The 25,561-nt window shown below is 44.9% G+C and overlaps 1 protein-coding gene across 3 annotated transcripts in view; it reads right to left on the bottom strand.

The window, feature by feature from the left end:
- Positions 1-25,561, bottom strand: part of PCLO (piccolo presynaptic cytomatrix protein) — a 376,472-nt gene that overhangs the window by 290,920 nt on the left and 59,991 nt on the right. For all 3 annotated transcript variants that reach the window (XM_056573406.1, XM_056573408.1, XM_056573407.1), the window contains exon 3: positions 795-3,002. In XM_056573406.1, coding sequence (XP_056429381.1) covers positions 795-3,002 — 2,208 coding nt within the window. The remainder of the gene's footprint in view (positions 1-794; positions 3,003-25,561) is intronic.

The following is a 25,561-nucleotide window of genomic DNA, read 5'->3' as shown; positions in this document are numbered from 1 at the left end:
TGTTTGAAGTGGCAATATGCCGCTACGAGGAGACACACTGCTGTGATGTGCCAGTCGCCGAGCATGCGCGGTGTACTCGCACACATCACGGCCGCTCCCCCCTGCTCCCTGAACTAGGCCGAGAGCAGCCGCGATGTGTGAGTATACTCCGCATGCGAGCGGCGACTTGCACATAGCAGTGTGTCTGTGTCTGTTTTGTCGCTACAAGCAGGGACATATGAGGCACCCTGTAGGGGTCTTTCGGTAAAAAACGCTGTGGATCCGCTTGTCTGAACATACCTAGAGGGGTTTTCCAAGATAATATGATTAATAGACCATCCACAGAATAAGCCATCAATGAATAACACCCTGTACCCCTGCTGATCAGCTGCTCGGCACCCATACTACACAATAAACAGGGCCAAAAGTTGGCTATGTTCCGGGCCCGGTTACTGAAGCTCAGGTCCTATTCACTGAAGGGAAGTTGGGCTGCAGTAATGTGGCACAAACACTACACTTTGAACAAAGCCATCTGTTTCTGATCCTGATCATTGCGTAGTGTGGGAGAAAACAGCTGGATTGTCAGGGGTGCAGGGTTTTGCCACCCCCCCCCCCCTTGTCGATCAGGGAATGATGGCCTTTTTTGTGTATAGGCCATCAATAAAATTAGCCCGGAAAACCCCTTTAAAGTTATTTTTGAACAAGCTCACACAATAACAAATACACAGTTTGAAGTAACACATGTTCATGACACAGATTTGTCTAAGCCAGTCAATAGAGAAACTAAATCTCTTAAATAATAGTTTCTCTCTTACCTCAGTCAGGTGTGGAGTTGGGTTAAATCCACATAGGTTGCATACCATTTTCTTGCATTCTGTACATGTATTAAAATTTGGTAGGTCATTTGAACCAATAATTAGTTCTATTTTACAAAGAGGGCATAGGCTTTTTGCCTCTTTGATTTGTTCAATAATTTCTGACTCCACTTTTGCATTCTTCTTCAATTCAGGAGTGTCTTTCTTTAATTCTTTCTCTGGTACTTTTTTCTCATCGATTTCTTTCCTTAAAGGACTAGATTTTGGCTCCTCTACTTTTTTAAGTACAGGCTGTGTTTCTTTCTTTATTGCAGGTAGCTTTGGTGAAAGTGGGACCACTGGCTCTTTTGTTGGTTTAGGAGTCTCAGCTGCTATTTTTTGTGCAGGTGTAGGTTGTTTGGTTGCCACTCCCTGTGTGCTTTGTGCTTGAGTGCCTGGCTGGGCTGCAGTTGATATAAAACTGGACGCTTGGCTAAATATTGATGCACCAAACCCAAAGAGTTTTCCAGTCACAGTTTCTTGTGGTGTTGTAGGTTGTACTTTTGGAGCTTCAGCTGCACTTCCCAGATTTAAACTGAAACGTCTTGGCTGCTCTTGTGATTTAGAGGGCTGTGGTGTAGGTTGTGCTGCTACTTGAGGGGTGCCAGGTTTAGGCAGAGGACTGGGTTTTGCAGCTACAGAAATAGTAGGCTGTGAAGTTGTTTGTGGAATGACAGGCTTGTGAGAAGGACTAGGTTTTGGACTTCCTGATCCACTAGGAGGTGGAGCTGCAGGTTTGTGAGTAGGACTTGGTTTTGGACTTCCTGCTCCAGAAGGCTGTGTTATTTGTGGAACTACAGGTTTATGAGCAGGACTTGGTTTTGGACTTCCTGGCCCAGAAGGCTGTGTTGTTTGTGGAACTACAGGTTTATGAGCAGGACTTGGTTTTGGACTTCCTGGCCCAGAAGGCTGTGTTGTTTGTGGAACTACAGGTTTATGAGCAGGACTAGGTTTTGGACTTCCTGGCCCAGAAGGCGGTGTTGTTTGTAGAACTACAGGTTTATGAGCAGGACTAGGTTTTGGACTTCCTGACCCAGGAGGCTGTGTTGTTTGTGTAACTACAGGTTTATGAGCAGGACTAGGTTTTGGACTTCCTGGCCCAGGAGGCTGTGTTGTTTGTGGAACTACAGGTTTATGAGCAGGACTAGGTTTTGGACTTCCTGACCCAGGAGGCTGTGTTGTTTGTGGAGTGACGGGTTTATGCATAGGACCAGATTTCGGACTTCCTGGCCCAGGAGGCTGTGTTGCAGTCGGACCTACAGGTTTATGAGAAGGACTAGATTTTGGACTTCCTGGTGCATTGGGAGGTGGAGCTACATGTTTGTGAGCAGGACTTGTCTTTGGACTTCCTGGCCCTGAAGGCTGTGTTGATTGTGGAGCAACAGGTTTATGAGAAGGACTAGATTTTGGACTTCCTTGTCCAGAAGATTGTTTTGTTTGTGGAGCAACAGGTTTATGGGAAGGGCTAGAATCTGGACCTCTGGGGGCAGAAGGCTGTGAAACTTGTGTAGCCACAGGTTTTTGAAAGAAGCTTGGCTTTGACCAGAAAGGTTGAGAAGGTTGTCCTGATGCCTCTGGAGTCACAGGTTTATGCAAAGGACTAGGTTTGGGGCTTATTGGCTGAGGTGTTTGCTGATTTGCTTGAAAAGTTTTTGTAGAATCTTGTTTTTGCTGTGATATTTCTACTTCTTGAACAATTCTTTGCTTCACACTAGGTAAAGTAGACTCTTTAACTTGTTGAGATATTGGTTGGCTGTCAGGTTTTTTATCTTTACTAATAGCTGACTGATCAAGCATGATCTTTGTTGATGAATCAGTCTTAGTCTGGGGTAGATAGGAAGATTCAGCCTTGGCAGGTTCAACTGGCATTTCAGGTATGATTTTATCTGATTTTGTAGGTTTATCTGTTTTACTTTCTGTTGCTAGTAGATTAGACTTAGAGGGTGAGGCTGCCACAGACATCAGATTTGTTACCATTGATGATGTTTTGGGGTCTTCTTTCATAAATATATCTTGCTTTGCACTAGAATCTTTATTTGGAGAAGAAACTGATACCACTGTCGATGGTCCTGCTATTTTTTGCTTGCCTGGCTGTGGCATAGGAGGACCAGCCAAATCCATACCAAGGGCTCTCTGCATCTGACAGTTCAAACAAAGCCATTCCTGTATCTGTTATCAAAAATAAATAAAAATACAAACAAAAGGAATATATTAATAATAGCTGCATAAACTGTCATATAATGTTACTGGAATAAACTAATATTTTTCAACTTTCAACTTTGTCAGAGACACCTTTTTGTTTCTTACATATAACATTACTACATTACTAATACTTATTTACCTAAACATACACATAGATCCCTATCTATGTAAAAAAAAAAAAAAATATATATATATATATATATATATATGAGGAGAATCACTAAGTCATTATTTATCATTTATCTCCTTTGTTTTAAAGTGTAACTGCAATCACTCTTTGGCGGAAGGATATCTTTTAAATCTACCGATATATTGTAGCCCACGACTACAGCAGTCAAGATTTACCTGTAGTCCCATAGACTTGCATGGACCTTCAGGTAAATTTGAAGTCTTGAGCTACATGGTTGTGGGAGACTTAAACACATATACTGTCGCCAGAGCGCGACTGTAGTTACATTTCAGTTTGAGTATTCTTACCTTTTAATTTTGTCTATGTAATGCCTGTAGAGTATATAATATAAACTGATATGTCAAACATGAAGAATATGGTAAAATAGCTAAACATGTTTAAACCTGAGCATAAGTACACTCTTCTATATCTGTTTTATACCTATACATTTTTAAAACTGTGTAAAACATGTGAAATCATGAAAATTGTTCATTTATTTTTAGAACAAATTCAGACAAAAAATTTATAGTAGCAAGCCATTATATCCAAAGAATACTGAACGCCATATTAGAACATTGATTGTGTAAATATACAAACATTTTAACTTTACATATATTTTACAAATACAAAAGCTATTAAATGGGTATTTCCAAAATTGCAATATATACATAGAAAAAATATAGAAAAAAGACACATATCCATCAAGTTCAACAATGGCTATACCTATGTTATTACACATTTTAACGGTGTTTTAATAAAGAGGAACCTGATCATCTTACTATCTACCTATTATTTTAACAGGATTATGAGGAAATGTTCACTATAAAAATAGACATATGCTTTCTTAGCAATGTTTCTAATCAACGTTCAATGGTAACGTTTTAGCATGTATTCACCCTTTTCTATATATTTAGATTTGGTTATTCTGCACCAGCAGGCCAAGAATGTTCAGTATAACATATGTCAATATGATTTTAACTCCTTCCTTATGGGAAAAGGTGGGTGTTTCAAACTTTTATTAGGGAAGGGGTGAAATGACCTTTATTAACTTTTTTTCCCCCTTTTTTTTGCAATGTTATAGCTCCCATAGGGGGCTATAATACTGCACACACTGATCTATTACACAGATCCCTGCAAAGCCATAGCTTTGCATGGATCAGTGTTATAGGTGGTCGATTGCTCAAGCCTGTATCTCAGGCTTGGAGCAATCAAATGCCGATCGGACATGATGGAGCAAGGTAAAGGGACCTCCTCTCACGCCCTAGCTGATCGGGACATCGCAATTTTATCACAATAGTCCCGATCAGCCCGTCTGAGCTGCCGGGAAGCTTTCACTTTAATTTCAGATGCGGCGATCAACTTTGATTGCCACATCTAAAGGGTTAATAGCGCGCGGCACAACTATCGGTGCTGCACACCATTAGCCCAGGGTCCAGGCTATCATTAGCCGCCAGGACCAATCCGGTATGACTCGATGTCACAGCGTGACCCCGTTTTAAATACCGGGACCGGGACAGGTACGCCCTACGTCCTTAAGAGGTTAAAACTAAAGATCAAAAAAAAAAAGTTTTAGATAGTCAGAAGAGGGCAATTTTAACCCCTTAAGGACTGAGCCCCTTTTCACCTTAAGGACTCAGCCCTTTTTTGCAATTCTGACCACTGTCAATTTATGCATTAATAACTCTGGGATGCTTTTACCGATTATTCTGATTCCTTTTTCCATTCCATTTTTCTAACTTTGAAACTCTCTGCTTGTAAGGAAAATGGATATTGCAAATAAATTATATATTGATTCACATATACAATATGTCTACTTTATGTTTGCATCATAAAATTGACATGTTTTTACTTTTGGAAGAAATCAGAGGGCTTCAAAGTTCAGCAGCAATTTTCCAATTTTCCACAAAATTTTCAAAATCGGAATTTTTCAGGGACCAGTTCAGGTTTGAAGTGGATTAGAGGGGTATTCTTATTAGATATACCCCATAAATGACCCCATTATAAAATCTGCACCCCCCAAAGTATTCAAAATGACATTCAGAAAGTGTGTTAACCCTTTAGGTGTTTCACAGGAATAGCAGCAAGGTAAAGGAGAAAATTCAAAATTTTCATTTTTTACACTCGCACGTAGACCCAGTTTTTGAAATTTTACAAGGGGTAAAAGGAGAAAAATCCCCCCAAAATTTGTAACCCAATTTCTCTCGAGTAAGTAAATACCTCATATGTGGATGTCAAGTGCTCTGTGGGAGTACTACAAGGCTCAGAAGGGAAGGAGCGACAATGGGATTTTGGAGAGTGAGTTTTTCTGAAATGGTTTTTGGGGGGCATGTCACATTTAGGAAGCCCTTATGGTGCCAGAACAGCAGTAAACCCCCCACATGGCATACTATTTTGGAAAGTACTCCCCCCAAGGAACGTAATAAGGGGTCCGCTGAGCCTTTACACCCCACAGGTGTTTGACAACTTTTCGTTAAAGTCGGATGTGTAAATGATTTTTTTTTTTCACTAAAATGCTGGTTTTCCCCCAAATTTTACATTTTTACAAGGGGTTATAGGAGAAAATGCCCCCCACAATTTGTAACCCCATCTCTTCTGAGTATGGAAATACCCCATGTTTGGACGTCAAGTGCTCTGCTGGTGCACTACAATGCTCAGAATAGAAGAAGTCACATTTGGCTTTTGGAAAGCAAATTTTGCCGAAATTGTTTTGGGGGGGCATGTCGCATTTAGGAAGCCCCTATGGTGCCAGAACAGCAAAAAACAAACAAATGGCATACTATTTTGGAAGCTACACCCCCCAAGGAACGTAACAAGGCGGACAGTGAGCATTAACGCCTCACAGGTGTTTGACAAAGTTGGACGTGAAAATTAGAAATTAGATTTTTTTCCCTAGAATGCTGATGCTACCCCAAATTTTTCATTTTCACAAGGGGTAATTGGAGAAAAAGCCTCCCAAAATTTGTAACCCCATTTCTTCTGAGCATAGAAATACCATGTGGATGTAAAGTGCTCTGCGGGCAAACTACAATGCTCAGAAGAGGAGGAGCGCCATTGAGCACTTAGTGAGAGAATTTGGTTGGAATAGAAGTGGGAGGCCATGTGTGTTTAAAGCCCCCCGTGGTGCCAGAACAGTGGACCACCACACATGTGACCCCATTTTGGAAACTACACCCCTCACAGAATTTAATAAGGGGTGCAGTGAACATTTACACCCCACTGGCATTTGACAGATCTTTGGAACAGTGGGCTGTGCAAATGAAAAATACATTTTTCATTTTCACAGACCACTGTTCCAAAAATCTGACAGACACCTGTAAAATTTTGAGTGATTTTTTTTTTTTTCACATCCAACTTTAATGAAAATTTGTCAAACACCTGTGGGGTGTTCGGGCACACTATACCCCTTGTTAGATTCCGTGAGGGGTGTAGTTTCCAAAATGGGGTCACATGTGGGTATTTATTGTTTTGCGTTTATGTCAGAACAGCTGTAAAATCAGCCACCCCTGTGCAAATCACCAATTTAGACCTCAAATGTACATAGTGCGCTCTCACTTCTGAGCCTTGTTGTGCACCCACAGAGCACTTTTTCGCCCACATATGGGGTATTTCCGTTACAATTTTTTTTCCCCTTTTACCGCTTGTGAGAATTTAAAGTATGGGGCAACACCAGCAGGGCTCCGAAGTGAGAGAGCGCCATGCGCATTTGAGGACTAAATTGGGGATTTGAATCCGCCACAAAAATACCCTACGGCAGTGTTTCCCAAACAGGGAAAACTGTTGCAAAACTCCCAGCATGCCTTGACAGTCTGTGGCTGTCTGGCAATACTGTGAGTTGTTGTTTTTCAACACAGCTGGAGGCTCCATTTTGGAAACCGTGCCGTACAAAATGTTTTTTTTTTTTATTGGGGGGGGGGGGGGACTGTGTAGGGGTATGTAGTGTTTTACTTTTTATTTTGTGTAGTGTAGTGTTTTTAGGATACATTCACAGGGGCGGAGGTTTACAGTGAGTTTCTTTGCTGGGAGTTTGAGCTGCGGTGGAAAATTTGCTGCATCTCAAACTTGCAGCAGAACTCTCTGTTAACTGTTGTGTGTGTGTACCCTGTAAATTAAGATGGGGGGGGGACCTCCAGCTGTTGCAAAACTACAACTCCAAGCATGCACTGACAGACCATACATGCTGGGAGTTGTAGTTATGCAACAGCTGGAGGCACATTGGTTGCAAAACACTGAAAGTTTGTTACTTAACTCAGTGTTTCGCAACCAGTGTGCCTCCAGCTGTTGCAATACTAGAACTCCCAGCATGTACAGTCTCTCAGTGCATGCTAGGAGTTGCATTTTTGCAACAGCTGGAGGCACACTGGTTGCAAAACACTGAGTTAGGTAACAAACTCTGTTTTACAACCAATGTGTCTCCAGCTGTTGCAATACTGCCACAATCAGCATGCATTGACAGCCGAAGGGCATGCTGAGAGTTGTAGCTTTTCAACAGCTGGAGGCACACTGCTACAACTCCCAGCATACCCTTTGGTAGTATGTGCATGCTGGGAGTTGTAGTTATGCAACAGCTGGCTGCACACTTTTTCATAGAAAAAAAAAGTGCCTCCAGCCGTTGCATAACTACAACTTCCAGCATGCATAGACTAGCAAAGGGCATGCTGGGAGTTGTAGTTGGAACTCCAGCAGTTGCAAAACTACAACTCCCAGCATGCCCTTTGGATTTTGCATGCCAAGAGTTGTTGCTAAGCAACTGCATGAAGTGAAGAGGCCTTACCTCCTGCTGTATCCTGCCCCAGGACGCCGCCGCTGCTGCAGCCGATCCTGATGCTCCTGAAGCTGCCACCGCACCAGAGGGGATCCCCGCCAGACCAGGGCAAGGTAGGAGACCCCCTCCGGCGCCGATCTCAACTCCGATCGCCGTCCCCAGCAGGTCCGTGACTGATCGGTCGTTCCGATCGATCAATCACGTGATCGCAAGGCGGCACCCATGCCACCTCACTCCTGCTGAGTAAGGGTGAATGGGGCTGTCTCGGACAGCCCCATTCACCCTTTTTTTCCGGGTCACCAGGTCACCAGAGACCCGATTGACCCGGAATAACAGCAAATCGCACACTTGAATTGGCGCGCGATTTGCAGCAATTGCCGATATGGGGGGACCTCAGGACCTCCCTGGGCGATATGCCGGGATGCCTCAGCAGGCATCCCAGTCCGGTCCCTGCCCGGTCCTTAAGGACTCGGAAACGGGGGCGTATGCATACACCCTGCATCCTTAAGGGGTTAAGCATACTGATTTTGTCATGGTAAAATAAAAAGTGTAATTACAAAGCACAATTAGTCAAAAAAAAAAACAAGCTCTCATATGGGTCTATGTAGATGGAAAAATAAAAGAATTATGCCTCAAATTGCACCGAGGTAAAAACGAAGACGAAAAATAAATATTGGCTTTGTCTTTAATGGGCTGTCCTTAACCCCTTAACAACAATGGACGTAAATGTACGTCATGGTGACATGGTACTTAATGCACCATAACGTACATTTACGTGCCGTCATGATCGCGAACACCGAAGCGGTGCTCGCGTCATGCACGGCAGGTCCTGGCTGCTATCATCCGTGATCGCGCGGATGTCCGCCATTAACCCCTGAGATGCCGTGATCACGGCATCTGCGGCAGTGCGGTACTTTTAATGGATGATCGGATCTCCCGCAGCGCTGCCGTGGTGATTCGATTATCCAGCATGGCAGCCGGAGGTCCCCTCACCTGGCTCTGGCTGTCCCCTGGGGTCATCTGCTCTGGTCTGAGATCGTGCAGACCAGAGCAGAAGATCACCGATAATACTAATCAGTGCTATGTCCTATACATAGCACTGAACAGTATTAGCAATTAAATGATTGCTATGAATAGTCCCCTATGGGGACAGAAAAAGTGTAAAAAAAAAAAAAAGTTTAAGAAATGTAAAAGAAAAAAGTAAAAAAATTTGAAAAATCCCCTCCCCCAATAAAAAAGTTAAACGTCCATGTTTACCATTTTACCCCCAAAAAAGCATTAAAAAAATTAATACACATATTTGGTATCGCCGCATGTGAAAAAGTCAGAAATATTAAAATTTATTGTTAATTATCCCGTACGGTGAACGGTGTAAACGTAAAAAAAAGTTAAAAGGTCCAAAATTGCTGCTTTTTTGTCACATTTTATTCCCCAAAAAATTTGTAAAAATTTATAAAAAGTCAAACCTAAGCAAAAGGGGTACTGATAAAATCTACAGATCATGGCGCCAAAACTGAGCCCTCATATCCCCCCCCCATATACGGAAAAATGAGAAAGTTATAGGTGGTCAAAATAGGATAATTTCAAACATACTAATTTTGTTAAAGTGGTTTGAGATTTTTTTTAAGCGGTACAATGATAGAAAAGCATATAACATGGGTATCATTTCAATCGTATTGACCCACAGAATAAATAAAACATGTCATTTTTACCGGAAAGTGTACAGCATGAAAACAAAACCTTCCAAAATTTGCGAAATTGCGGTTTTCTTTTCAATTTTCCCACATAAAAAAATATATATATATATTCTTTGAAAAGTAAAAGTATTTTTTAACTATTTTTTTTACACATTTCAATGTCATGCTAAGTGCACTAGTAATGTATCAATTAAGACTAGTAATGGCAATGCTTGTTGATAAGAAAGCTGTGTTACAAAATTCTACTAGTTTTTCAACTACCCTGAGGCTTGTCAGAAAGAAGAGGAAGCACGTAATATGGCCATGTGCTGTGGCAGCCAGAAAGTAACATAATATTAACAGTATTTGAATATACAGATTATCTTGTCTGTTCAAACAAAGAGACAAATGTACTTCCTGTGCCGGCTTCACCCGGAGCACAGCAAGGCTGGTCACATGGCACATTATAGTAGTGAATTACAGTTGCCAGGAGACAAAACAAAGGTGCAGATGGCTCACTGTGGTTGACCTCTTTAGCTATGCAGATCAATGTTTTATTTACTTAACTGTTAAAAAAAAAAAAAAAAATATACACAAAGCCTCCTTAATCTACAAAAATAAACTATTAATCTTGCTGTACAATCATCAGCCATGGTAAATTACATGACATGCATTTACATATTTTTGTTTGCCTATAACTGCTCTTAAAGGGACTCTACTAGCAGATAGAAAGCTATCACCTACCCTTGCTCAATGGCAATCAACATCTGGGGAACGTGTCTACACAGCATTATACTTTTCTCCACGCTTGAAGTGGGCAGTTTGTGCCCCCATGATTAAAGTGTTACTCCACTGGAAAACATTTTTTTTTTATCAACTGGTGCCAGAAAGTTAAACAGATTTGTAAATTACTTCTATAAAAAATCTTAATCCTTCCAGTACTTATCAGCTGCTGTATGATCCACAGGAAGTTATTTTCTTTTTGAATTTATTTTCTTTCTGACCACAGTGCTCTCAGCTGACACCTCTGTCCATATCATGAACTGTCCAGAGTAGGATAGGTATTCTATGGGGATTTGCTCCTACTCTGGACAGTTCCTAAAATGGACAGAGGTGTCAGCAGAGAGCACTGTGTTCAGACAGAAAGGAAATTAAAAAAACATTCCTGTGGATCATCCAGCAGTTTGAAGGATTACGATTTAAGGTTTAACTTTCTGGCACCAGTTGATTTAAAAAAAAACGAAAAATGTTTTCCAGTGGAGTACCCCTTTAAGACTAAACTGCAACAGCCAAATGTCGACGAAACCATGTATTCAATGGTCAAGCAATGTTTCTGCAACATTAGCAACACTACGACCATTGACAATTGCATGAGGATTTGGTTTTGCATGCATGCTGTGGCCACAATATAGTCCCAGATACTGCAACATAGACCACCCCCTTCTAGTGGGGAGAAAAATATATCACTGTGTCAGCATGCTTCCTGGAAGTTGAGTGCTGAGGAGCATGGGAAGGTCCTTTAACCTCTTGGGAATGCAGGGCGTATGCATACACCCTACATCCCCGATCCTTAAGGACTCAGGGCGTACCTGTACGCCCCAAGTATTTCCGGTCCCCACCGCTCACCGGCGGGGATCGGACAGGGATGCCTGCTGAAATCATTCAGCAGGCATCCCATGACAACGCCTGGGGGGTTCTGATCAATTCAGATGAGCGATTTGCTGCAATTCCAGGTCAATCGGGTCCCGGTGACGCGGAAAAAGAGGATGATAGGTGCCGTCCAAGATGGCACCTATCATCCTTTAGCAGCAGGAGTGAGGTGGCACTGGTGCCACCTCACGATCGTCCTGATTCGTCGGCCGCTAATGGCCGACAAATCAGGACGCCTGCTGTGGGGTTGTCCCTAACGGCACCCGCTCCACCCCGTAGGGCGAGAGCAGGTGCCGGGAGCCCTCACCTGAGGCTGGGGCCCCCATCCCAGGCATCAGGATCGGGGCACCAGTTGCGAAGGCAGCGGCGACGGCAGGCGGATCTTCACTATGCAGCAGCAGGAGGTAAGGCTGGCCTCCTGCTGTTGCTAAGCAACAACTACCAGCATGCACACAAAGGCATGCTGGGAGTTGTTATGCAACAGCAGAAGGCGCAATAACAACTCCCAGAATGCCCTTTGGTAGTTTGTTCATGCTGGGGGTTGCAGTTATGCAACAGCTAGACGCACATTTTGTGCCTCCAGCTGTTGCATAACTACAACCCCCAGCATGCACGGACAGCCAAAGGGCATGATGGTAGTTGCAGTAGTGTGCCTCCAGCTGTTGCATAACTACAAGTCCCAGCATGCCCTTCAGCTGTAAGTGCATGCTGAGAGTTGTAGTTTTGCAACAGCTGAAGGCACACTGGTTGCAAAACACTGAGTTTGTTAACTAACCGTACATGCCAGGAGTTGTAGTTTTGCCACAGCTGGAGGCAAACTGGTTGCGACACACTGAGTTAAGAAACAAACTCCTAGTGTTTTGCAACTAGTGTCCCTCCAGTTATTGCATAACTACAACCCCCAACATGCACAGGCAACCAAAGGGCATGCTGGGAGTTTTAGTAGTATGCCTCCGGGTGTCACTGCATGCTGAGAGTTGTAGCTTTTTGCAACAGCTGAAGGCACACTGGTTGCAAAACACTTAGTTTGTTACCTAACTCAGTGTTTCACAACCAGTGTGCCTCCAGCTGTTGCAAACTACAACTCCCAGCATGAACTGATAGACCGTACATGCTGGTGGTTGTAATTTTGCAACAGCTGGAGGCACACTGGTTGTGAAACACTGAGTTACGTAACAAACTCTCAGTGTTTTGGAACAGTGTGCCTCCAGCTGTTGCATAACTACAACCCCCAGCATGCACGACAACCAAAGGGCATGCTGGAAGTTGTAGTTTAGCAACAGCTGAAGGTTTGCCCCCCCCATGTGAATGTACAGGGTACATTCACATGGGCAGGTTTACAGTGAGTTTCTCGCTGCAAGTTTGAGATGCAGCAAATTTTCCGATGCAGCTCAAACTCCCAGTGGGAAACTCGCTGTAAACCTCTGCCAGTGTGAATGTACCCTAAAAACACTACACTTCACTACACCTACACAAAATAAAAAATAAAACACTACATATAAAAACTCCCTTACACAGTTACACCTCCCCCTCCCCCCCCCACCCCAATTAAACTGAAAAACGTCTGGTACGGCACTGTTTCCAAAATGGAGCCTCCAGCTGTTGCAAAACAACAACTCACAGTATTGCTGGACAGCCATTGACTGTCCAGGCATTCTAGGAGTTTTGCAACAGCTGGAGGCACCCTGTTTGGGAAACACTGCCGTAGGGTAATTTTGGTATCGGAGGCAAGTGTAATTCTTGCATCCGACTCTGTCACTATGCAAATCCCTAATTTAGGCCTCAAATGCTCATGGCGCTCTCTCACTTCGAAGCCCTGTCGTATTTCAAGGCAAAAATTTAGTGCCACATATGTGGTATTTCCGTACTCAGGAGAAATTGCCTGACAAATTTTGGGGGGATTTTTCTCCTTTTACTCCTTATGAAAAGGTTAAGTTGGGGTCTACACTTGCATGTTATTGTAACAAAAATTCATTTTTTACACTAACATGCTGGTATTTCCCCATACTTTACATTTTCACAAGAGGTAAAAGGAAAAAAAGACCCCCAAAATTTGTAACACAATTTCTCCTGAGTACGGAAATACTCCATATGTGGACATAAAATGCTCTGCGAGTGCGCAACAGGGCTCAGAAGTGAGAGCACATTATGTACATTTGAGGCCTAAATTGGTGATTTGCACAGGGTGGCTGATTTTACAGTGGTTCTGACATAAACGCAAAAAATAATACCTCACAGAATGTAACAAGGGGTATTGTGCGCCTTAACACCCCACAGGTGTTTGACAATTTTTGTTAAAGTTGGATGGGAAAATGGAAAAAAAAAAGGTTTTCACTAAAATGCTGGTGTTACCCTAAATGTTTAATTTTCACAAGAGAAAATAGGCAAAATGGTCCCCAAAATGTGTATCACCATTTCTTTGGGGAACATAAATACCCCATATGCAGGTGTAAAGTGCTCTGCTGGTGAACTACAATGCTCAGAAGAGAAGGAGCGCCATTGGGCTTTTGGAGAGAAATTTTTTCCAGAATTGAAGGCCACGTGTATTTACAAAGCCCCCATGGTGCCAGAACAATGGACGGGGGGTCCCCCCACATGTGACCTCATTTTGGAAACTACACCCCTCATGTAATGTAATAAGGGGCACAGAGAGTATTTACGCCCCACAGGTGTCTGACAGATATTTGGAACAGTGGTCCATGAAAATGAAAAATGGGGTGTAAATGCTCACTGTACCCCTTATTAAATTCTGTTAGGGGTATATTTTCCAAAATGGGGTCACATGTGGGGGGGGGGGGGGGAGGGGTCCACTGTTCTGGCACCTCGTGGGCTTTGTACATGGCTCCTGACTTCTATTCCAAACAAATTCTCTCTCCAAAAGCTCAATGGTGCTCCTTCTCTTCTGAGCATTGTAGTTCAACTGCAGAGCACTTTACATCCACACATGGGGTATTTCCATACTCAGAAGAGACTGGGTTACAAATTTTGGGGGGCATTTTCTCCTATTACCCCTTGAAAAATTTAAAATTTGGGGAAAAAACAGCATTTTAGTGAAAAAAAAGTAAATTTCCATCTACACATCTGACTTTAACGAAAAGTTGTCAAACACCTGTGGGGTGTTAAGGCTCACTGTACCCCTTGTTACGTTCCTTGAGGTGTGTAGTTTCCAAAATAGTATGCCATGTGTTTTTTTTTTGTTTTTTTTTGCTGTTCTGGCACCATAGGGGCTTCCTAAATGTGAAATGCCCCCCAAAAACCATGTCAGCAAAATTTGCTTTCCCAAAGACAAATGTGACTCCTTACCTTCTGAGCATTGTAGTTTGCCAGCAGAGCACTTGACGTCCACACATGGGGTATTTCCATACTCAGAAGAGATGGGGTTACAAATTTTGGGGGACATTTTCTCCTATTACCCCTTGTAAAAATGTAAAATTTGGGGAAAAAAATGCATTTTAGTGAAAAAAAAAATTATTTACACATCTGACTTTAACCAAAAGTCATCAAACACCTGTGGGGTGTTAAGGCTCACTGGACCCCTTGTTATGTTTCTTGAGGGCTGTAGTTTTCAAAGTAGTATGCCATGTGTTTTTTTTTTTTGCTGTTATGTACCATAACAGCAAAAAAAAAAAAACACATGGCATACTACTTTGAAAACTACACCCCTCAAGAAACATAACAAGGGGTCCAGTGAGCCTTAACACCCCACAGGTGTTTGATGACTTTTGGTTAAAGTCAGATGTGTAAATAATTTTTTTTAGGGGCTTCCTAAATGCAACATGCCCCCCCAAAAACCATTTTAGCAAAATTCACTCTGCAAAATCCTATTGTTGCCCCTTCCCTTCTGAGCCCTCTAGTGCACCCACAGAGCACTTTACATCTACATATGAGGTATTTCCTTACTCGAGAGAAATTGTGTTACAAATTTTGGGGGGATTTTTTTCCTTTTGCCCCTTGTAAAAATAAAAATAAATGGCTCTACAAGAACATGCAAGTGTAAAAAGTGAAGATTTTTTATTCTCTTTCACTTTGCTGCTATTCCTGTGAAACACCTAAATGGTTAAAAAAAAACTTTCTGAATGTCATTTGAGGGTATTTCTCACAGAAAAGCCCCTCAAATCAACTTCCAACTTAACTGGTCCCTGAAAAATTCAGATTTTGAATTTTTCGTGAAAATTTTGAAAATTGCTGCTATACTTTAAAGCCCTCTGATGTCTTCAAAAAGTAAAAACATGTAAATTTTATGATGCCAACATAAAGAAGACATATTATATTTGTGAATCAATATATAATTAATTTGGAATGTCCATTTTCCTTACAAGCAGAAAGTTTCTAAGTTAGAAAAATTCAACATTTTCTAAACTTTTCTAAAATTTGGGGATTTTTCACCAAGAAAGGATGATTTAATAGCAGTCAATAACATGCCTAAAGACTTGATTATATCTGTTCATACATTGCTTTAAATAGTCATGCGGTCAATTGTAATAACCAAATAGGCATATTCACTCATTGTTTAAATTCCTATTGTAGTCATAAAAAGTATTAAAGATGACAGGTTGGTTGAATTCATACTGACAACAAATTATATTGCTGATATACCCTTAACTGTGCTTTAGGTTCCCTACTTAGATGTCAAAGATATATGAACATGGTATCTGTCTTGTATTGTGTCATGATAAATTATTCCTACAACCCCCCCACCCCCCCCAAAAAAAATAAATAAATAAATAAATATATATATATTTAGAATAATATTCAATGTATACTATATATTAATGGAATGTAAAGCAATACTATTTAACCCCTTAAGGACGCAGGACGTAAATGTATGTCCTGGTGAGGTGGTACTTAACGCACCAGGACGTACATTTACGTCCTGTGCATAACCGCGGGCATCGGAGCGATGCCCGTGTCATGCGCGGCTGATCCCGGCTGCTGATCGCAGCCAGAGACCCGCCGGCAATGGCCGACGCCCGCGATCTCGCGGGCGTCCGCCATTAACCCCTCAGGTGCCGGGATCAATACAGATCCCGGCATCTGCGTCAGTTCGCGATTTAAATGAACGATCGGATCGCCCGCAGCGCTGCTGCGGGGATCCGATCATTCAGAACGCCGGACGGAGGTCCCCTCTCCTTCCTCCGTCCGGCTCCCGGCGTCTCCTGCTCTGGTCTGTGATCGTGTCCTATACATAGAACAGATCAGTATTAGCAATCATGGTATTGCTATGAATAGTCCCCTATGGGGACTATTCAAGTGTAAAAAAAAAATTAAAAAAATGTAAAAGTAAAAGTAAAAAAAAAGTGAAAAATCCCCTCCCCCAATAAAAAAGTAAAACGTCCGTTTTTTCCTATTTTACCCCCAAAAAGCGTAAAAAACTTTTTTCATAGACATATTTGGTATCGCCGCGTGCGTAAATGTCCGAACTATTAAAATAAAATGTTAATGATCCCGTACGGTGAACGGCGTGAACGAAAAAAATAAAAAAAAAGTCCACAATTCCTACTTTTTTAATACATTTTATTTAAAAAAAATTATAAAAAATGTATTAAAAGTTTTTATATGCAAATGTGGTATCAAAAAAAAGTACAGATCATGGCGCAAAAAATGAGCCCCCATACCGCCACTTATACAGAAAAATAAAAAAGTTAGAGGTCATCAAAATAAAGGGATTATAAACGTACTAATTTGGTTAAAAAGTTTGTGATTTTTTTTAAGCGCAACAATAATATAAAAATATATAAGAATGGGTATCATTTTAATCGTATTGACCCTCAGAATAAAGAACACATGTCATTTTTACCATAAATTGTACGGCGTGAAAACAAAACCTTCCAAAATTAGCAAAATTGCGTTTTTCGTTTTAATTTCCCCACAAAAATAGTGTTTTTTGGTTGCGCCATACATTTTATGATATAATGAGTGATGTCATTACAAAGCCCTCATACTAGTCTGTGGATGAAAATATAAAAGAGTTATGATTTTTAGAAGGCGAGGAGGAAAAAATGAAAACGTAAAAAGTCCTTAAGGCCAAAATGGGCTGAGTCCTTAAGGGGTTAATGTAGATTGGTCTCTATAACAATTACATATTATTATTAATTACATACAATTTACATATTCACATTCAGTACCTTACATTCCTTCTTTACTTATGGACCTATATGTGCTAATTCCATACCATAGGCATGCAAAGCCCTATTAGTTTAGGTTGTGCACTTTGTAAAGACAGGAGAGTTGAGTAACATTTGCAGCATGCCTCTTATCTTTCTGTCATAGACACAGCCTCAGAATCATGCTAATATTACAAATACAGAAACAGAATCAAACTCCAAGTTTAAAGTCCCAAGCTTATATAATAACTACAGCAACAGAACTAAGCTTATAACATAAGTACAGCACTAGATATAAGCTGATAGCACACGTAAAGCAATAGAACCAAGCTCTTAACATAAACATAGCACCTGAATTAAGTGCATAAAATGAGTATAAAAGCATAACCAAACCCATAACACAATACAGCTCTAGAATAAAACTCATAACATAAATACAGCACCAGAATCATGGCCATAACATAAATACAGAAGAAAAAATAAACCCATAACACAAATACATCTCTAGAACCAAACTTATACCATAAATACAGCATCGGAATCAAGGTCATAACATAAATACAGAAGAAGAAACAACCTTATAACACAAATATAGCTTTAGAACCAAGCTTTTACCATGAGTACAGCACCAGAATCAAGGTCATAACATAAATACAGAAGAAGAAACAAACCCATAACACAATCCAGCTCTAGAATCAAGCTTAATACAGCACTGGAATAAAAGTCATAACATAAATACAACACTAGAACTAAGCTCATAGCACAAATACAGCAACAAAACTAAGCTCATAACATACATAAAACATCAGGACTAACCTCAGGGAATAAATGCAGCTCAAAACACAAATGAGGCAACAAAAGTAAGCTTACAGTATAAATACAGTATCAGAACTAAAGTCCTAATATACACATAGAAGTAGAACCAAACTAATAACACAAGTTTAGCTTATTACATAAATGCAGCCCCAGAACTAGTAGGTACATAACATAAATACAGAAGCAGAAGCAAACTTAGTACAGAGATTGTTTGCAAAGTCAGGTTCACCTTGGACAATGCTTTGTTCACATTTCACAGAGTCTGTCAAAAACTCTAAACAAGATAGCATTCAGTTCTATTTTGCACAGTAAAATGTCAAACACAATGATGTGAACCTAAAGGAACCTTTTAAACTCAGGGAAGTCTATCAGGCACTGTCTAGGACCTCTTTTATTTAGTTGTTTTTGTTCCCCTCCACGTTAAAATTTTAGTTTGCCTGCTACTGTATTCTGCTTTGTATTTTCTGTAAGAAAATTTGTAACATTTCCATCCCATGTGAATATACCATTAAGGTTCATGCACAGAAGCATATTATAACTCTGTACAATCGCTTGAGTTGAAAGGAACAATATGCACCCACAGAACTGTGTGACCTTATCATATCTCTGGGTGCCTTCAATTTTTTATAAATGAAAAAAGCAAAATATGTCCTATCAGAAGCTGTATTAGAGAGCTAATCTATATTATCTTAGTATTGTTACGCCTAGCGCTCCGGGTCCCCGCTCCTCCCCGGAGCGCTTACGGCGTCTCTCTCTCCGCAGCGCCCCGGTCGGTCCCGCTGACCGGGAGCGCTGCACTGTCATGGCCGTCGGGGATGCGATTCGCACAGCGGGACGCGCCCGCTCGCGAATCGCATCCCAGGTCACTTACCCGTCCCGGTCCCCTGCTGTCATGTGCTGGCGCGCGCGGCTCCGCTCTCTAGGGCGCGCGCGCGCCAGCTCCCTGAGACTTAAAGGGCCAGTGCACCAATGATTGGTGCCTGGCCCAATTAGCTTAATTGGCTTCCACCTGCTCCCAGACTATATCTGTTCTCTGTCCCTGCACTCCCCTGCCGGATCTTGTTGCCTTAGAGCCTAGTGAAAGCGTTACTGTGTTTGTCCATACTGTGTACTTGACCTCCTGCTATTGCCTTATTGACTACGATTCTTGCTGCCTGCCCCGACCTTCTGCTACGTCCGACCTTGCTTTGTCTACTCCCTTGTACCGCGCCTATCTTCAGCAGTCAGAGAGGTTGAGCAGTTGCTAGTGGATACGACCTGGTCACTACCGCCGCAGCAAGACCATCCCGCTTTGCGGCGGGCTCTGGTGAACACCAGTAGTGACTTAGAACCGGTCCACTAGCACGGTCCACGCCAATCCCTCTCTGGCTCAGAGGATCCACCTCCTGCCAGCCGGCATCGTGACAGTAGATCCGGCCATGGATCCCGCTGAAGTTCCTCTGCCAGTTGTCGCCGACCTCACTACACTGGTCGCCCAGCAAGCCCGACAGATCGCCCAACAAGATCACCAGCTGTCGTACTTGACCACCATGACACAGCAACTCCAGTCGCAGCTACAGCAGCTTCAGTCACAGCTACAGCAATTTCAGTCTCAGCTACAGCAGCAACAACCATCTCCTCCGCCAGCTCCTGCACCTCTTCCGCAGCGAGTGGCCACTCCTAGCCTCCGCTTGTCCCTGCCGGACAAATTTGATGGGGACTCTAAGTTTTGCCGTGGCTTTCTTTCACAATGTTCCCTGCACTTGGAGATGATGTCGGACCAGTTTCCTACTGAAAGGTCTAAGGTGGCTTTCGTAGTCAGCCTTCTGTCTGGGAAAGCTCTGTCTTGGGCCACACCGCTCTGGGACCGCGATGACCCCGTCACTGCCTCTGTACACTCCTTCTTCTCGGAAATTCGAAGTGTTTTTGAGGAACCTGCCCGAGCCTCTTCTGCTGAGACTGCCTTGCTGAACCTGGTGCAGGGTAATTCTTCCGTTGGCGAGTACGCCATACAATTCCGTACTCTTGCTTCTGAACTATCCTGGAATAATGAGGCCCTCTGCGCGACCTTTAAAAAAGGCCTATCCAGCAACATTAAAGATGTTCTGGCCGCACGAGAAATTCCTGCTAACCTGCATGAACTCATTTATCTAGCCACACGCATTGACATTCGTTTTTCTGAGAGACATCAAGAGCTCCGCCAGGAAAAAGACTTAGATCTCTGGGCACCTCTCCCACAGTCTCCATTGCAATCTACGCTTAGGCCTCCCGCCGAGGAGGCCATGCAAGTGGATCGGTCTCGCCTGACCCAGGAAGAGAGGAATCGCCGTAGGGAAGAAAATCTTTGTCTGTACTGTGCCTGTACCGAACATTTCTTGGTGGACTGCCCTATCCGTCCTCCACGTCTGGGAAACGCACGCTCGCACCCAGCTCTCGTGGGTGTGGCGTCTCTTGATACTAAGTCGGCTTCTCCACGTCTCACGGTGCCCGTACGGATTTCTCCTTCAGCCAACTCCTCCCTCTCAGCCGTGGCCTGCTTGGACTCCGGTGCCTCTGGGAATTTTATTTTGGATTCCTTGGTGAATAAATTCCGCATCCCGGTGACCCGTCTCGTCAAGCCACTCTACATTTCCGCGGTCAACGGAGTCAGGTTGGATTGCACCGTGCGTTACCGCACGGAGCCCCTCCTAATGTGCATCGGACCTCATCACGAAAAAATTGAGTTTTTGGTCCTCTCCAATTGCACTTCCGAAATTCTCCTTGGACTACCCTGGCTTCAACACCATTCCCCAACCCTGGATTGGTCCACAGGGGAGATCAAGAGCTGGGGTTCCTCTTGTTTCAAGGACTGCCTTAAACCGGTTCCCAGTACTCCCTGCCGTGACCCTGTGGTTCCCCCTGTAACCGGTCTCCCTAAGGCCTTTATGGACTCTGCCTGCCATAAGAAGTGCCTCTCCCCCCCTCCCAGTCCAGTCAGGCAAGCCTCAGTGCCTCCCCATGGCCCCCGTCCTGGTGTCACACTGCCCCTTGCCAGGCCTCGCCCTCTGCCCTCCCTCCCCATTCCCACTCCTGCTGTACTGCCTGCCGTTGAGGAAACCCTCCATTCTTTCCCGGTGTCCTCATCCCAGGGGAGGCAGTTACCGGACAAAGAGAAGGGGAGACCTAAGGGGGGGGGGTACTGTTACGCCTAGCGCTCCGGGTCCCCGCTCCTCCTCGGAGCCCTTACGGCGTCTCTCTCTCCGCAGCGCCCCGGTCGGTCCCGCTGACCGGGAGCGCTGCACTGTCATGGCCGTCGGGGATGCGATTCGCACAGCGGGACGCGCCCGCTCGCGAATCGCATCCCAGGTCACTTACCCGTCCCGGTCCCCTGCTGTCATGTGCTGGCGCGCGCGGCTCCGCTCTCTAGGGCGCGCGCGCGCCAGCTCCCTGAGACTTAAAGGGCCAGTGCACCAATGATTGGTGCCTGGCCCAATTAGCTTAATTGGCTTCCACCTGCTCCCAGACTATATCTGTTCTCTGTCCCTGCACTCCCCTGCCAGATCTTGTTGCCTTAGAGCCTAGTGAAAGCGTTACTGTGTTTGTCCATACTGTGTACTTGACCTCCTGCTATTGCCTTATTGACTACGATTCTTGCTGCCTGCCCCGACCTTCTGCTACGTCCGACCTTGCTTTGTCTACTCCCTTGTACCGCGCCTATCTTCAGCAGTCAGAGAGGTTGAGCCGTTGCTAGTGGATACGACCTGGTCACTACCGCCGCAGCAAGACCATCCCGCTTTGCGGCGGGCTCTGGTGAACACCAGTAGTGACTTAGAACCGGTCCACTAGCACGGTCCACGCCAATCCCTCTCTGGCACAGAGGATCCACCTCCTGCCAGCCGGCATCGTGACAAGTATATTATGTACTAAAGATGAAGTAGTAGGTATAGCTCCATAATAGGCAGCTATAGCGTTTTGTGTATGTCTATCTGAAATGTAGCTAGGCTTGTTTTCACCAGGAAATAACATTCAATTTAGCATTCCTCACCCCTAGAATGTAACTGTGTTTGATGCTCCTCAAAATAAAGATAAAATAACAGTTTTATTTGGTTTCATTTAAAGAAGTGCCTGCCTTTAATAATTTTATCAGAAGACTCCCTAAAAATTGGATAATTAATATAGTGATGTGTCCTCTTCTTCGTTTATTCTAGTAATACTCCCTTGAATGGGACATCAGATGTTCAAAAGGGCAATAAAAACAATCAACAGGGTCGCTATATAACATCTATACAAATCATAAGGTGATTTTAGTACTTACCTGCCAGACAGTAATGGAAAGGCTTAGGAAGGATCCATGCTTGTGTTACGCCGAGCACTCCGGGTCCCTGCTCCTCCCCGGAGCGCTCACGGCGTCTCTCTCCCTGCAGCGCCCCGGTCAGACCCGCTGACCGGGAGCGCTGCACTGACATTGCCGGTGGGGATGCGATTCGCATAGCGGGACGCACCCACTCGCAAATCGCATCCCAAGTCACTTACCCGTCCCGGTCCCCGGCTGTCATGTGCTGGCGCGCGCGGCTCCGTTCTCTAGGGCGCGCGCGCGCCAGCTCTCTGAGATTAAAAGGGCCAGTGCACCAATGATTGGTGCCTGGCCCACTTAGCTTAATTAGCTTCCACCTGCTCCCTGGCTATATCTACTCACTTCCCCTGCACTCCCTTGCCGGATCTTGTTGCCTTGTGCCAGTGAAAGCGTTTAGTGTTGTCCTAGCCTGTGTTACCTGATCTCCTGCTATCCATATTGACTACGAACCTTGCCGCCTGCCCCGACCTTCTGCTACGTCTGACCTTGCCTCTGCCTAGTCCTTCTGTCCCACGCCTTCTCAGCAGTCAGCGAGGATGAGCCGTTGTTAGTGGATACGACCTGGTTGCTACCGCCGCAGCAAGACCATCCCGCTTTGCGGCGGGCTCTGGTGTACACCAGTAGCCACTTAGAACCGGTCCACCAGCACGGTCCACGCCAATCCCTCGCTGACACAGTGTATCCACAACCTGTAAACCGAATCGTGACAGTAGATCCGGCCATGGATCCCGCTGAGCTGCCGCTGCCAAGTCTCGCTGACCTTACCACGGTGGTCACTCAGCAATCGCAGCAAATTGCCCAACAAGGACAGCAGCTGTCGCAGTTGACCGCCACGTTACAGCAACTTCTGCCTCTGCTACAGCAGCAACCATCTCCTCCGCCAGCTCCTGCACCTCCTCCGCAGCGAGTGGCCGCTCCTAGCCTCCGCTTGTCCCTGCCGGACAAATTTGATGGGGACTCTAGACTCTGCCGTGGATTTTTGTCTCAATGTTCCCTGCATATGGAGATGTTGTCGGACTTGTTTCCTACAGAACGGTCTAAGGTGGCGTTCGTAGTGAGCCTTCTTTCAGGAAAGGCCTTGTCTTGGGCCACACAGCTCTGGGACCGCAATGATCCTGCCACAGCCACAGTCCAGTCCTTCTTCGCTGAAGTCCGTAGCGTCTTCGAGGAACCAGCCCGAGCTTCTTCTGCCGAGACTGCCCTGCTGAACCTGGTCCAGGGTAATTCTTCAGTAGGCGAGTACGCCATCCAATTTCGTACTCTCGCTTCCGAATTATCTTGGAATAACGAGGCTCTCTGCGCGACCTTTAAAAAAGGCCTATCCAGTAACATCAAGGATGTGCTGGCCGCACGAGAGATTCCTGCCAACCTGCAAGAACTTATCCATTTGGCCACCCGCATTGACATGCGTTTTCTGAGAGACATCAGGAGCTCCGCCAGGAAAAAGACTTAGATCTCTGGGCACCTCTACCACAGTATCCTTATCAATCTACGCCTGGGCCTCCCGCCGAGGAGGCCATGCAAGTGGATCGGTCTCGCCTGACCCAGGAAGAGAGGAATCGCCGTAGGGAAGAAAATCTTTGTCTGTACTGTGCCAGTACCGAGCATTTCTTAGTGGATTGCCCTATTCGTCCTCCACGTCTAGGAAACGCACGCACGCACCCAGCTCACGTGGGTGTGGCGTCTCTTGGTTCTAATTCTGCTTCTCCACGTCTCACGGTGCCCGTGCGGATTTCTCCTTCAGCCAACTCCTCCCTCTCAGCTGTGGCCTGCTTGGACTCTGGTGCCTCTGGGAATTTTATTCTGGATTCTTTGGTGAATAAATTCTGCATCCCGGTGACCCGTCTCGTCAAGCCGCTCTACATTTCCGCGGTCAACGGAGTTAGATTGGATTGCACCGTGCGTTACCGCACAAAACCCCTCTTAATGTGCATTGAACCCCATCACGAAATTATTGAATTTTTCGTCCTTCCCAACTGCACCTCTGAGGTCCTCCTCGGTCTGCCATGGCTCCCGCTTCATTCTCCCACCCTTGACTGGACCACCGGGGAGATCAAGAACTGGGACTCTGCTTGCCACAAGAAATTCCCACTCCTGCTGTACTGCCTGCCTTTGAGGAAACCCTACATTCACTCCCAGTGTCCTCGTCCCAGGTAAAGCAGTTGCCGGACAAAAAAAGCGGGAGACCTAAGGGGGGGGGGGTACTGTTACGCCGAGAGCTCCGGGTCCCTGCTCCTCCCCGGAGCGCTCACGGCGTCTCTCTCCCTGCAGCGCCCCGGTCAGACCCGCTGACCGGGAGCACTGCACTGACATTGCCGGCGGGGATGCGATTCGCATAGCGGGACGCGCCCGCTCGCGAATCGCATCCCAAGTCACTTACCCGTCCCAGTCCCCGGCTGTCATGTGCTGGCGCGCGGCTCCGCTCTCTAGGGCGCGTGCGCACCAGCTCTCTGAGATTTAAAGGGCCAGTGCACCAATGATTGGTGCCTGGCCCACTTAGCTTAATTAGCTTCCACCTGCTCCCTGGCTATATCTACTCACTTCCCCTGCACTCCCTTGCCGGATCTTGTTGCCTTGTGCCAGTGAAAGCGTTTAGTGTTGTCCTAGCCTGTGTTACCTGATCTCCTGCTATCCATATTGACTACGAACCTTGCCGCCTGCCCCGACCTTCTGCTACGTCTGACCTTGCCTCTGCCTAGTCCTTCTGTCCCACGCCTTCTCAGCAGTCAGCGAGGATGAGCCGTTGCTAGTGGATACGACCTGGTTGCTACCGCCGCAGCAAGACCATCCCGCTTTGCGGCGGGCTCTGGTGTACACCAGTAGCCACTTAGAACCGGTCCACCAGCACGGTCCACGCTAATCCCTCGCTGACACAGTGGATCCACAACCTGTAAGCCGAATCGTGACAGCTTGTTTTGGGGCTAAATAGCTATGTTGTGAGATTACCATAATGCTGTGGCTATCTTTTTGTGAAATGGCTATTTCCTGTTAGAGTTTCCTCCCTCCAAATACAAGTCCCATGTTTACTTGTTTGTAA

This window comes from Hyla sarda, chromosome 4 (genome assembly GCF_029499605.1).
Source record: "Hyla sarda isolate aHylSar1 chromosome 4, aHylSar1.hap1, whole genome shotgun sequence".
NCBI classification, from domain to species: Eukaryota; Metazoa; Chordata; class Amphibia; order Anura; family Hylidae; genus Hyla; species Hyla sarda.
This window is presented reverse-complemented; position numbering and strand designations above follow the sequence as displayed.